This window comes from Chiloscyllium plagiosum, chromosome 11, assembly GCF_004010195.1.
Source record: "Chiloscyllium plagiosum isolate BGI_BamShark_2017 chromosome 11, ASM401019v2, whole genome shotgun sequence".
Classification (NCBI taxonomy): Eukaryota; Metazoa; Chordata; class Chondrichthyes; order Orectolobiformes; family Hemiscylliidae; genus Chiloscyllium; species Chiloscyllium plagiosum.
The window spans coordinates 31,847,461-31,861,549 of NC_057720.1; the positions used below are offsets into that span (position 1 = coordinate 31,847,461).

Genomic DNA, 14,089 nt, shown 5'->3' on the forward strand with positions numbered 1-14,089 from the left:
ATCTAATTATCTTCCATTACATGCTTCAAGGAAAATTAAGATTCTCCAAACCATTTACAACAGTCAATGTCAATAGTTCATCAGCAAATGTCTTCAGTGAAAAACATTCAATAAATAAAAACCTGACAGTGGCACAGAATGACAAAGAGCAATATCTGTGTCAATTATCCTCAAGAAAACAACTACTTACTCCTACAAATTAAGACAAACTTGTAAATTCTGAGATTCTATGACTTGGGAGTGGGGGTAGGAGTGGTAGAACAGAGAGTGGTAAACTTGATTTACATCTAAAAGCTTTGGGGGGATGGGTAGAGATGGAGAGATTGTCTAAGATATTTGGCTTAGAAAGGTTAATACTGAACACTTAATGGAGCTCTGCCCAATTGAATATATATATGATATGTCTCTGTCTGAACTAGTCATTCTGCCTCAGTCTGTTCCAGTCTGCAGATAGACACTGTAGTGTGCAATCATGTAGATTAGACTTACCTGCAATCTCTTACCTCGTGTTAATGTAGTAATGTATGGAAAGTTGTTCTACTGCACTTCCTGTCTTAGTATTGAGTAATACATCTTTCTTATTACTCAAGCATGTGTCTCTTCTACCAAAACTTTCATGAGATCATCTTCACCACTTAGTGTTAGTAAGCATTAGACTCGTACTTGAAGAGGGCTTGGTGGCTGCTTTCTACCCACGAATTTGAAGGTGGATTTCTAACAAGGTTCTCCCTTACAACAAGGTTCCAGTTCCCGGCATCTCGATCAATGCAGTCCCCTCAGAAGCCATTGCTGGTGCTCATGGCATGAGGGACTGCCAGCATCAGATTGGTGGGGCATCTTCCAGTGATCTCAATTGTCATGGCACCTGATTCCATGGCTATCCCACAGAACTGCCCACTGTCTGCCTCGGGAATAAAACTTCCATCGACCTCAGAAAATGCCAGCTGGAAAGATTTTAAGGGGGATTTCTAGAACTTAGATACTAGGCAACTGAAGACATCGCTGACAATGATGGAGTGATAGAAATAGATCTGCAAGGCACAGGATTGGAAAACTGCAGAGATCTCAGAGAAAGATAGGAAGGGCAAGGAGGGATTTTTAAAAAAGTGTGTCAATTTTGAAATTGAAGTGTTGCTGGACTCAGAGGTATTGTAGGTCAGTGAACACAGGATTGATGGGTGAACGTAACTTGGGGTAAGCTGGGATCTGGGCAGAGAAGTTATGGTGAGGGTAAATTTATAGATGGTGCAACTTTGGAGGCATGAAATCAGAAATGCATAGGAATTGTTGAATAGAAAAGTCTAGATGTATTGATTCTTGTGCCTGCAGTTGTCTAGGTCCTGCACTCTACAATTCTCTCACCAACTCCTCTTTCTAACATCCCCTCCGTCTTTTCAATGCTGCTTAAAATTGTATGACCAAGCTTTTGATCATTGCTTCTGATATCTTGTTCTGTGTTATACTGTTCTTTGTTTCCTGGAATGCATCATGATAAAGATTTTAAATATCCATGAAACATGAGGTGTATTTGCTCATAAACGGGATGCGTGACAAGGCTGTACTTCATGAAAGAGAACAGTCTTTTGTCTGTTAATATGTTGTTTGCAGAATTGAGGACTGATATACCTCTAGAATTCTTACTGCATTTCATTAGGACCAACAGGAAGAAGGCTGCCATTTTCTGATTGCAAAATTAAAACTGCTTGAACCCGATTGTGGCTGGACTGTTGCTGTTGCCTATTATGCATTGAAATTAGAGTGAATTGTTCCAGCCGAAACAATTTGCATTTGAGGCTCTTGTCATCACGCTCCATGGGGCCATTCTAATGCCTTTGTAACTATAAGTTGTAAAGCTTATTTTGTTCAGCTGGTAGATTTTATCTGAAAGACCACCTTTCAGAGGCCTGTTCTTCATGGTAATTAAAAGTGCAAAAAACAGCAGATTTCATGTTTTAGCAATTAGCATTATTTTGCTTTGTAACATGAGGCCAAATTAGGCAACATAAGCTCATGCAATTCATACAAAGACTTTACTTACTTCCTTCCAAAAAGCATTTCATTTCCAGATCTGTGAGAAGAATTCAAAGCAGAATGGCTAAATGCTTGATTAACCACTTGAAAACTGTTTCCAGACTTTTTATTGGGCTGTAGAATAGCTTAACTATAAGCTTGCTTTCTATAAATGTTCCTCTTCTGTGTTATTTTAATTAATACAACTGATCTGTTATAAAAAAAATGTTCAACACAGCTAGTAAAACTGGTTTTCTGATGAAGTTACATGTGCATTCCAGGTTACAGTTAAATGATGGATTGTTTTCCTTGAAGTATGTAGCATCCACATAAAGTTTAAGTTTCAGATCATAGATGGGATTGTGTGTGAACAAGTCATTTTACATTGATGATATATTTTAAACAAAATAATGGACACTAGTTCAATTCATCACAATTCATCTATCTAGTGTAAATTGATTTAACATCACTTGTAAAGTCATGGTTCCATTGGTGTAGAAATCTATAATTGCAATGAAATCATTTTGGTCCCATGCTGCTGAATCTCTATATCCAGCTGCATTGCTACTGAGTACCCAGCATAACCTCCACTCTCTCCTCCCCGCTTCGACCACCCTACAAAGTACCTGGGAGCATTGGCGAGTGCACACATTATTTGTGAAGATTGCTTTGCAAATTGGCTTTTCATTTTATTGGCCAAATTTGCGTGTGATTATCATTTAAAAATATCAGGAAGATCTGGGTAGGATGCTCTTTGGTCAGTTGATGTTAGCTCATTGGGCCAAATGGCCTACTTTCACACTATAGAGATTCTTTGATCTCAATTGAGTTATATATTCTAAGCTCTTAAAGGTGAATTTTGGCTTTCAAACTATTTTTGGTGTCTGTGTTTGGAAATCAGGTGACACCAGCTTTGACTGCTTATGAATTATGGTTGTTTTGGGTAAGTATTAAAGAGTGCCTGAAACCAATAGATTTAGAGGTATAGAGCCATATAGCAGGCAACTGGATCCTTTGGTCCAACTAGCCCACGTTAACCATGTTCCAAAACTGAACTAGTCCAACTTATCTGTGTTTAGCCCATATCCCTCTCAACCTTTCCTATTTATGTACCTATCCAAATGTCTTTTAATTGTTGTAACTGTCACCCCTTCCTCTGGCATATTATTCCACACACGAAACACACTCTGTGTAAAAATGTTGCCCATCATGTCCTTTTTATAATATTTTCCTCTCACCTTAAAATTATGCCCCCTAGTTTTGAATTCCCCCATCCTAGGGAGAAGACTCTTGCTATTCACTTTATCTATGTCCCTCATGATTTTATAAATCTCTGAGGTCAAACTCCTATGCTCCAGAGAAAAAAGTCCCAGCCTATTTTTATAACTCAAACCCTCCATTCCCAGCAACATCCTGGTAAATCTTCTATGAACCCTCTCCAATTTAATAATATCCTCTCTACAGCAGGTCAGCCAGAACTGCACACAGTACTCCAGAAAAGGCCACAAACCCTTTTGAGGGTATTTGCTCAAACTCAGCATGCTTCTGTCCTTTTTTTATGTTTTATTTTCCCCAAGCGGTCAGCATGACTAGTCTGCATAGGATGGTGGACCAGACTCAATTGTTTATTGGACAGGATGGACATCAAGAAGAATTATGTCAATTTGTCACTTATTTTCAAACTTTTCTACTTTGCATACTGGTGAGAGTAAACGTGCTGCCATCCTTCAATGTGACCAGCACAGTAGAACAACTTGTAATTTTTTTTAGTTGCTTTTGTACTTATAACACCCAAAGTTCATTCTAGACAACCTGTTAACTTCATTAAGCTGAGGGGTACAGTGGTATAGGTAAAAACAATGACTGCAGATGCTGGAAACCAGATTTTGGATTAGTGGTGCTGGAAGAGCACAGCAGATCAGGCACAAGTCATGGGGACAGTGCTGAGCTGGAAGTTTGGAACTAGGGTGAGGTGAGGGAAGGGGAAATGAGGGAATTGTTGAAGTCCACATTGATGCCCTGGGGTTGAAGTGTTCAGAGGCGGAAGATGAGGCGATCTTCCTCCAGGCGTCTGGTGGTGAGGGAGCGGTGGTGAAGGAGGCCCAGGACCTCCATGTCCTCGGCAGAGTGGGAGGGGGAGTTGAAATGTTGGGCCACGGGGCGGTGTGGTTGATTGGTGCAGGTGTCCCGGAGATGTTCCCTAAAGCGCTCTGCTAGGAGGCGCCCAGTCTCCCCAATGTAGAGGAGACTGCATCGGGAGCAATGGATACAATAAGTGATATTAGTGGATGTGCAGGTAAAACTTTGATGGATGTGGAAGGCTCCTTTAGTGTATGTTGTGAACTCTTGATTGCTCCAAATGCATCAACAAATTGTAACTAAGGAATGGTCAGTGTTTTCAAGAAGGCCGATAGGCAAAACAGAAAATATTTGGGGAAGACTTTAAGTTTGCAACAGCTAAAAAAAATTCTGACTGGCTTTTCAGGCTACCTGTTGTACTGTCAAAGCTGTAGAAAGCCTGGTAGTGGCAATAGAGTGGAGACAACTCTGAAACAAAGCCAGTTACTGGCTGATTGGATAACCATGGATAAGGAACACATAAGAGAAGGTGGTGGAAGGCCGATGCACAAAGTGGGGAGGTAGTGACACTTGGAGGCAGATGAATGGTAACAAAATGACATAATGAAATTGGAAGTCCCAGAAGTGTACAAAGGGGAGCTAACACAAGTCAAAAGCTGTACATTTGCAGTGGAGTTTTGATGGGATGAAGAAATATGGTTTTGAACCTGTCTATCTAAGTGGGTGACATATGAAATCAGCTGAAGGTAACCTCTCCGGGACAAAGTAAAGTAAAAATTCAAAATTAGAAGATACTTATTAAGTATTAGTTTTAAAAATTAATTAACTTACCTTGGCACAAGAAAATCAGAATGACCTCAAGGTGTTTACCTTGAAAATCAAAGAAATTGCTCCATGGTGCTACCTGATGTACAAAGACTGTTACTACACTGATCATGGAGGTTCTGATACATTGGCCAATCTGAAGAGGACAGGTGTTTATCAAGAACTACTGAACAGAAAAGTGATGTAACTTGACTTAATAGCCTTCAAATAATGCTTATATTATTAGTAGCAATGCTATATTATTTACAATCCTGAGAGGTTGCTTTATTATATATTTGAAAAACAATCAGTGGTCTCACGATTCCAAAAGCACTAAGCCTGTGGTTGTTGCAATGCAGTGTGACGAGTTGAGAACAATGGGGCAGTGTCTAAAGTGCCTTGACAGCTCCAAACTGCAGCCTCCGTTCTCCCAGGAGCTCACTTCACCAAAGACTCATAATTGTAGCAGGAACCAGCAAATCCAATTACTCAAATTTACTTTTGTAACCTGAAATTGCTATCTGTTACTTCAGAATGAAATACAACTAACCAACAGAAATCCATTCCTCAAAAAATATGTCTATAAATTTTATCAGGTTGGTCTTACAAATCAACGATAAGCAGGATTAATGCTGGCTGAAAATGCCACTATGACTCGCATGAAAACATGAAAATGAGCTGGAATCAGTGCTGGTGAGCTGCATTCAGGCAGTAGTAAATGTTTGGAGGCAGCCAAAATCTAACAAGTGGCTTTAAATTAGAGAGGGTGATTAGGTGGAGAGGAGCAATGAGCCTACAAAGTGGAAACACTTGAAATTGGGTGTTCCAGGACAATAAAATTCCACGTAACTCAGTTGAAAATAATCTCTTTTTATCTAAAGAACCGATGTTCTGTTCAGTACAGATCATGGGAAACAAATACACAACAGAAATATCTACTCCAGCCACATGCCATTGTCCCAATGAGCAATTAGTGCTCCATTATGCTTATCCATAGCCCTGATGATCTTTTGAATGAGCTATTTAAGATTACTCTGTATAATGTACAAAGTACATACATTACTTATTGTTCATTTATTATTCAGTATTAATTGGATTTGTACAGGTCTGACTAGGGGCTAATTTGCTTTGAAGGTTAAGAGAAATACAGTTAACTATATTGAGATCCAGTTGGTCAGGGAATTTTAACATATAACGGGGTGAGTGGGGAAATATATAAAAGGAGACTTAAGGGGCAACGTTTTCACGTAGTGGGTGATACATGTATGGAATGAGCTGCCAGAGGAAGTGGTGGAGGCCAGTACAATTGCAACATTTAAAAGGTATCTGGATGGGTATCTGAATAGGAAGGGTTTGGAGGGATATGGGCTGGGTGCTGACAGGTGGGGCTAGATTGGGTTGGGATATCTGGTCGCCATGGACAAGTTGGACCGAAGAGTCTGTTTCCGTGCTGTACATCTCTATGACTCTACGTCTGATTACATGAGCAGGATTCTTAAATTTGTCGTGGTTTCTTAAAGCTGTGTCTGAAGCTCATCATGCTCCCACTGCTGCCAGCGTGTTCAATGAAATTGCTAAATGGAATCTGCATTGCTGCTCACCATGTTCTATGAGCAATCTTCAATGCAAACCACCTTGTTGTCTGATGTTATTTGCACAATTGCTCACCATGGGGTAGGCACACCACTATCCTCTTCTAGGGTAAGGATCTGAGGGACTAAGGGACTGCTTGGTCTGATGTGGAAAAGGAAAAGCATAAGTTTCTTTAATGAGAAGAGGATCCTGTCTGAATGAAATGTGTATAAACAACTATGTACATTGATAGACATTGCTACAGAGACTATGAGGATGATAGGATCGCAAATGAGTAAGACCTAAGCTGTCCATCTACCTCGGCCATTTGAGACAAACAGTGGAGTGGTGCTCAATGTGCTCTTCAATGTTAACCCTTTCTGAGCCTTGCACCCTATACAACATAACATAAGTCTTTCTTCTAGTTAATGCCTAATTTGGGCCATCTTTCATCTAATCATTGATGGCCCTGTTTTTCAGATGTGCGTGGACTATATCAATAGTACCCTGACAGTAGAATCGGCCTGTGAAGCATTGCAGGTAAGCCCTGAACAGTTTATTTGAGCCACATACATTGTTATAAATTTCCTTTATTGGTTGTCAGTGGCTGGTGATTAAATTTGTATTTTTATTGACCCGTTTCCTGGTTGTATCTGTGGAAAGATGTAATACCCCTGTAACCTTGGGTAATATGATATTTAGAGATTTGAATCCATTTTTAATTAATTTTTCTTGGGCCATTTCCATGTTAGCTGTTGCTTCTCAGCTTTAGCCATGGGAAACCACTCACACAACAGCTCAGGAAATAGCTAATATTTTGAGCTGTACCTGCAGAAGCAGGACTGGGTTTTCTACACCCATAATGGAAATACTACAAACCCAAAGCCCTCCTAGGGCAGCCTTGTTTCCCCCCCACCTCCAACTGTTAGCTGATGGAGAGCAGAAACTGCTGATTTTCTGTTCACTCAGAGTTTGCAATAAGGGCCTTGGACTTAAACTGAGCCAGGTCTCTTACCCAGTCTCCACTGAGCATTAAAACAGTTTCTATTATTTTTCTTTCTTTTAACAGCTTTCAATTTTTTTAGTGTGTTAATTACATTATTATTCCTGCATTTTTATGATCAAATCGTAAATGTTGCTCCAGTTCCTGCTTTAACTTTCTAGTGTTCTCAAATAGCTTTTTTCCCCGAAATTAGATACATCAAGAAAAATCTTAGAGTTTAAAATTTTGATAAAGGTTATTGACATAGAAGCATTTATACATTGCAATTGCCACCTTGTTCCATTCCCATGGAACTGCTGTTTTTGTCTGGAATTAAAATGTTGGGTAGTCCAAATAGTTCAGTCCACCTATTAAAATGTTGCAACAGGTTTGGGTGGCTGAAAAACTTCTCTTTTTCATATGTTCCAAAGTATTCTCCTTGACTGAGGTACTGAAAGGCTGATGGCAGAGATGGAACTGCTCCCCCAGTGAAAAGAAATTGAAGGGAAGTGCTGAAGATACAATTTCCTAATAAATGACTGAAAAATAGTAACCTTCAACTGCAAACAGAAAACTCGTTCTCCTTCATATGACATTTCCTCGGTCATTTGTCAAGATGAACTGTACTTCTTACATAAACGTCCATGATAAATTTCCAAAGGAATATAGGATCAGCAATAGACTATCCAGCTTTGTAGTCCAATTGATGGCTAGTCGTCTACCGCAGTGCCATTTTCCCAGCTCTTTTTTGGATTCCCTTAATAATCGAGAATCTGTCGATCTCTGTCTTGAACACATCTGAGCTTGCACAGTCTTCCAGCATCAGAATTCCAAGCATTCACTCAAGTAAAACAAAGAAATAGGATGGTGAAGATCTGAAATAAAAACAGAAATTGCTGGAGAAACTCAGCAGGTCTGGCAGCATCTGTGAAGTTGAAAGCAGAGGGTCAGGTGCAGAAAATAATAGGTTTTTAAATGGTACTTTTTGAAAGCCAGAAGAAATGTTGGCCCACATGGCCAAAGTGATGGCCATCTGAGCTTCTGTCTAATTTTTTGGAATTGTCACCAGAATTTCAATTCTTGTGGTGTCTCTGCACTGTTACTCCATGGTTGATTATATGTTCTGGATGCTGTGCATAACTACAGCACAGAAGCTGAAATTGAATACCTCTCATCTTGTGCACATGTCTACTGGCAAGCAGCGCAGTACAACTGGAAGGTCCTTGTGGATTGGTATCAATCGTATGGATGGTAGGCTCCTAACTTGACCATCAGGTCTAGAATGCAAGCTTTCAATCAGAATGGCAGGTTCCTGCCCCATCATAACCCACCTCCTTTGCTCCTGCGAAATCATGCTGAGCATATCACTATTTGCAATGGCACTAGTCTCTGATTGCAAGCTGTAATGATGAGTAGAGTGGACTGTGTAAGAGCAGGACTCAGGACAGCAGGAAGCAGCACTTAGAGGATTGTGAGAGGGGAGACCCAGCAGCAGGTCCCTGTAACAGGCAGGGAGCAGCGCGTCAGGAAGCGGTGAGAGGAGGGCCCTGAAACAGGCAGGCTGCAGCACCTATGGGAGCAGGTGAGAGGAGAGCCCTGAAACAGGCAGGCAGCAGGACCTATGGGAGCAGATGTGGGGAGGGCCCTGAAACAGGCAGACAGCAGCACCTATGGGAGCAGGTGAGAGGAGAGCCCTGAAACAGACAGACAGCAGCACCTATAGGAGCAGGTGAGAGGAGGGTCTTGAAACAGGCAGGTAGCAGCACCTATGCGAGCAGGTGAGAGGAATGCCCTGAAACAGGCAGGCAGCACCTATGGGAGCAGGTGAGAGGAGAGCTGAAACAGGCAGGCAGCAGCACCTATGGGAGCAGGTGTGGGGAGGGCCCTGAAACAGGCAGGCAGCAGCACCAATGGGAGCAGGTGTGGTGGTGGGCCCTGAAACAGGCAGGCAGCAGCACCAATGGGAGCAGGTGTGGGGAGAGCCCTGAAACAGGCAGGCAGCAGCACCTATGGGAGCAGGTGTGATGGTGGGCCCTGAAACAGGCAGACGGCAGCACCTATGGGAGCAGGTGAGAGGAGAGCCCTGAAACAGGCAGGCAGCAGCACCTAGGGGAGCAGGTGAGAGGAGGGCCCTGAAACAGGCAGACAACGGCACCCTAGGGGAGCAGGTGAGAGGAGGGCCCTGAAACAGGCAGACAGCAGCACCTATGGGAGCACGTGTGGGGAGGACCCTGAAACAGACAGGCAGGCAGGCAGCAGCACTGAAGGGAGCAATGGGAGGGAGTTCCTGAAACAGTCAGACAGCAGCACCTATGGGAGCAAGTGAGAGGAGAGCCCTGAAACAGGCAAGCAGCAGCACCTAAGAGAAAATGAGGACTGCAGATGCTGGAGATCAGACTGTGGTGCTGGAAAAGCACAGCGGGTCAGGCAGCATCCGAGAATCAGGAGAATCGATATTTCGGGCGTAAGCCCTTCATCAGAAATGTGGGGTACCTAGACGAGCATGTGAGAGGAGGGTTCTGAGACAGCAGTGTGAAAGAAAAACTAACCTCACAGAAAAACAATCAGTTGATTGGCTGGTGAGTAAATTTTTTTTAGATTAGATTAGATTACTTAGATTAGATTAGATTACTTACAGTGTAGAAACAGGCCCTTCGGCCCAACAAGTCCATACCGCCCCGCCGAAGCGCAACCCACCCATACCCCTACATTTACCCTTACCTAACACTACGGGCAATTCAGCATGGCCAATTCACCTGACCTGCACATCACCCGGGTCTCTGGCGCTGTGAGGCAGCAGTGCTAACCACTGTGCCACCGTGCCGCCCACACTTTTTAGGGAGTGTGTAAATAATTGGAGGTCAGAAAACACAAGCTGTCAAATATTTTTATTTTATTTTACATTCTAAAGGTCTACACTATGTAGCTAATTCAAAAAGTGGTGGTAAGGAAAGGGGCTAAATAATTTTTGAAAAATGTTGACAGTTAGTTATATATAATCAGCAAATAATTAAATAATTAATTAGCACACACCAAAGGTGTCAGGGCAGGTGATTGCTAGGACCTTCCAGGCACCAACTTCTGTGCACCATATTTAAAAGGCACTCGTGAGCACTTCACTCTCTGCATCGCAGGAGCATCACTCAACCTCTGGTTATCAGTTTCATCCACCACTGGAGCCCTCAAAGCCCAGGAAAGAAAACAGTGTCATGTTTTAGCAAGGCCTCCCTAGAGCTTCCCCTAAGGGCTGTTGAGGGAGAAGAAAAGTAATTTTCCCTTTGAGTGACAATAATGAACCATCTTGAGTGATGCAGGAAGCTTGGACAGAGTTGGAAAGAATTGTGAGGTAGCACTGTAATGTGCTATTGTAGAAAACCTTCACATCTAGGATTGGATGCCAGGCGTCTCCATGTTCAGTTTGAATGGGAGAGATATGGGTCCATAATTAGTGTGTTAACCCAAGTAAAGGTAGCTATCAGGACATTAAGGCAAACTTGGCTGTGGTGAACTGGGAAACTAAATAAAAAGTTAGGATAATACTGTTGCAGTGGTAGACAGTGGACCAAATTACCTACTCCTGCTTCAAGGTATTTGTTTATGAGGTGTGGTTGCCCTCTTTGCCTCTGCCACTTGAGGACTAAATGGAATTTCTGGGACTGAAAGAGAAAGCAGAGGGACAAGAGTTAGTATTTACTGGCATGAGACAGCAGACAGATGGCTGGCTTCTGAAGGCAGTGGCAATTTGTCATGCATCATATGGAAGGATGACATTTAAGTGAGAAAGGAAGGAAAGATGGTTTAAATTCCTGCAATATTTTTTCTGCTGTGATCTTGACAGCAGTCATGCTGCTGAGACCTGTCTCCCCTGCACATTTGTCCATCAACTACTCATCGAGCATAATTTACTTCACTCTTTCATGGAATATGGGTATCGTTGACAAAACCTGCATTTGTTGCTAATTCCCTTATTATTCTTGAACTGAGTTGCTTAAAGGCTATTTCAGAGTTCAGTTTAAGCGTCTGAAGTGATATATAGACCACACTTAGTACAGATGGCTATTTTTTCTTTCCAAAAGGACATTACTGAACTGTGTAGCCTTGAGGAGGAGTTGGTTGAGCATATCCGTGATAGTTTTCTTGAACAATATGTAATGGAACCAAAAAGGGAACAAGCTATCCTAGATCTGGTCTTGTGTAATGAGACAGGAATAATTAATGACTCTTGGAAGGAGCGATCACAGTATGGTTTAATTTGTAATACAGATAGAGGGTGAGAAGATAGAATCCAATACCAGGGTCCTGTACTTGAACAAATGGGACTACAATAGAATGAAGGAGAACTTGGCTAAAGTAGACTGGAAGCAAAGATTTTATGGTGGGACAATTGACGAGCAGTGGAGAACTTTCAAAGCAATTTTTCAAAGTGCTCAGCAAAAGTATATCCCAGCGAAAAGGAAGCACTGTAAAGAAAAAGGGGGTAATCTGCTATGGGTGTCTAAGGAAATAAGGGAGGCTATCAAATCGAAAGAGAAGACATACAAAGTGGCCAATAACAGCATGAAACCAGAAGACTGGAAAAACTTCAAAGCTCAACAGAAAGCCACATAAGAAACGTGAGAAAAAACTAGCACAGAATATAAAGAACGATAGCAAAGGTTTCTATAAATATATAAAACTAAAAAGAGTGGCTAAAGTAAATGTTGGCCCTTTAGAGAATGAGAAGGGGAATTTAGTTATGGGGTATGATGAAATGGCCGAGACATTGAACAGGTATTTTGTATCGGTCTTCACAGTGGAGGACACTAATAACATGCCAGTAATTGACAACGAGATGAAGGTAGATGAGGACCTGGAGACAATCATTATTGAGATAGTGTTGGGCAAGCTAATGGAGCTAAAGATTGGTAAGTCTCCTGGCCCTCAAGGAAGGCATCCCAGAATAGTAAAGGAGATGGCGGTAGAAATAGTAGGTGATAATTTTCCAAAATTTTCTGGACTCAGGGGCAGTCCCAGCAGATTGGAATGTGAATGCCATTGTTTAAAAAGGGAGGTAGACAAAAGAAAGAGAATTATAGACTGGTTAGCTCAACATCTGTAGTGGGGAAGATGCTTGAGTCTATTATAAAAGAAGAAATAGCAAGGAATCTCAATAGAAATTGTCCCATTGGGCCGATGCAGCATGGGGTCATGCTTGACAAATCTTTTGGAATTCTATGAAGAAATTCTGAGCATGGTGAACAATGGGGACCCAGTGGATGTAGTATATCTGGATTTCCAAAAGGCCTTTGACAAGGTGCCACTCATGAGGCTGCTGCATAAGATAAGGATGCATGGCATTAGGGGTAAAGTGTTAGCATGGATTGAGGATTGGTTGACTAACAGGAAGCAAAGAGTGACTAGTGTTGTGCCTCAGGGATTGGTGTTGGGACCGCATTTATTCACAATTTATGTAGCTGATTTGGATTTGGGGGCCATGTGTAGAGTATCAAAGTTTGCAGGTGGCACTAAGATGAATGGCAGAGTAAAGTGTACACAGGACTGTGAAACTTTGCAGGGGAACATAGATACATTGAGTGAGTGGGCAAATGTCTGGCAGATAGAATAAAATGTAAATAAATGTGAAGTCATACATTTTGGTAGGAATAACAGTAAAAAGGATTACCACTTGAATGGTAAAATGTTGCAGCATGCTGCTATGCAGAGGGACCTGGTTATCTTTGTGCATGAATCATAGAAGGTTGGTCTGCAGGTACAACAAGTAATGAGGAAGGCAAATGGAATTTTGTCCTTCATTGCTAAAGGGATTGTGTTTAAAAGTAGGGAGGTCATGTTGCAGCAGTACAAGGTGCTGGTACTTAGAGTACTGTATGCAGTTTTGGTTTTCTTACTTGAGAAAGGATGTACTGGCAGTGGAGGGGATGCAGAGGGGTTTCACGAGGTTGATTCTGGAGTTGATGGAGTTGGCTTATGAGGAGAGACTGAGTAGATTGGGATTACACTCATTGGAATTCAGAAGATTGAGGGGGGAGTTTATAGAAACATATAAAATTATGAAGGGAATAGATAAAATAGAAAAGTAGAGAGGATGTTTTCACTGGCAGGTGAAGCTAGGACAAGAGAGCACAGCCTCAAGATTAGAGGAGGCAGATTTATGATTGAATAGAGAAGGAACTTCTTCACCCCGAGGGTTGTTAATCTATGGAACTCCTTGCCCAGTGAAGTAGTTGATGCTACTTCAGTAAATGTTTTTAAAGCTGAGGTTTTTTTTAAGATTTAGATTACTTACAGTGTAGAAACAGGCCCTTTGGCCCAATAAGTACACACCGACCCTCCGAACAGCAACCCACCCAGACCCATTCCCCTACATTTACCCCTTCACCTAACACTGCGGGCAATTTAGCATGGCCAATTCACCTAATCTGCACACTTTTGGACTGTGGGAGGAAACCCACACAGACACGGGGAGAATGTGCAAATTCCACACAGGCAGTTGCTTGAGGTGGGAATTGAACTCGGGTCTCTGGTGCTGTGGGGCAGCAGTGCTAACCACTGTGCCACCGTGCCGCCCATAACAATAAAGAAATTAAGGGATATGGTGAGAGTGCGGGTAAGTGGATCTGAGGCCATGAAAAGATCAGCCAT

General features: G+C 42.0%; 2 protein-coding genes across 7 annotated transcripts in view; one reads left to right on the forward strand and one right to left on the reverse strand.

The window, feature by feature from the left end:
- LOC122554275 (dynein light chain Tctex-type 5) overlaps positions 1–2,080 on the reverse strand; it is a 122,079-nt gene extending 119,999 nt beyond the window's left edge. The window contains exon 1 of the mRNA XM_043699046.1: positions 2,039–2,080. The gene's annotated coding sequence lies outside the window, so the exon portion shown is untranslated. The remainder of the gene's footprint in view (positions 1–2,038) is intronic.
- Positions 1–14,089, forward strand: part of LOC122554273 (BTB/POZ domain-containing protein 19-like) — a 154,767-nt gene that overhangs the window by 52,870 nt on the left and 87,808 nt on the right. For all 6 annotated transcript variants that reach the window (XR_006312954.1, XR_006312955.1, XM_043699030.1 and 3 more), the window contains exon 4: positions 6,946–7,005. Coding sequence is in view for 4 of the 6 variants with exons in the window: in XM_043699030.1 (XP_043554965.1) it covers positions 6,946–7,005 (60 nt within the window). In the remaining 2 variants the exon portion in view is untranslated. The remainder of the gene's footprint in view (positions 1–6,945; positions 7,006–14,089) is intronic.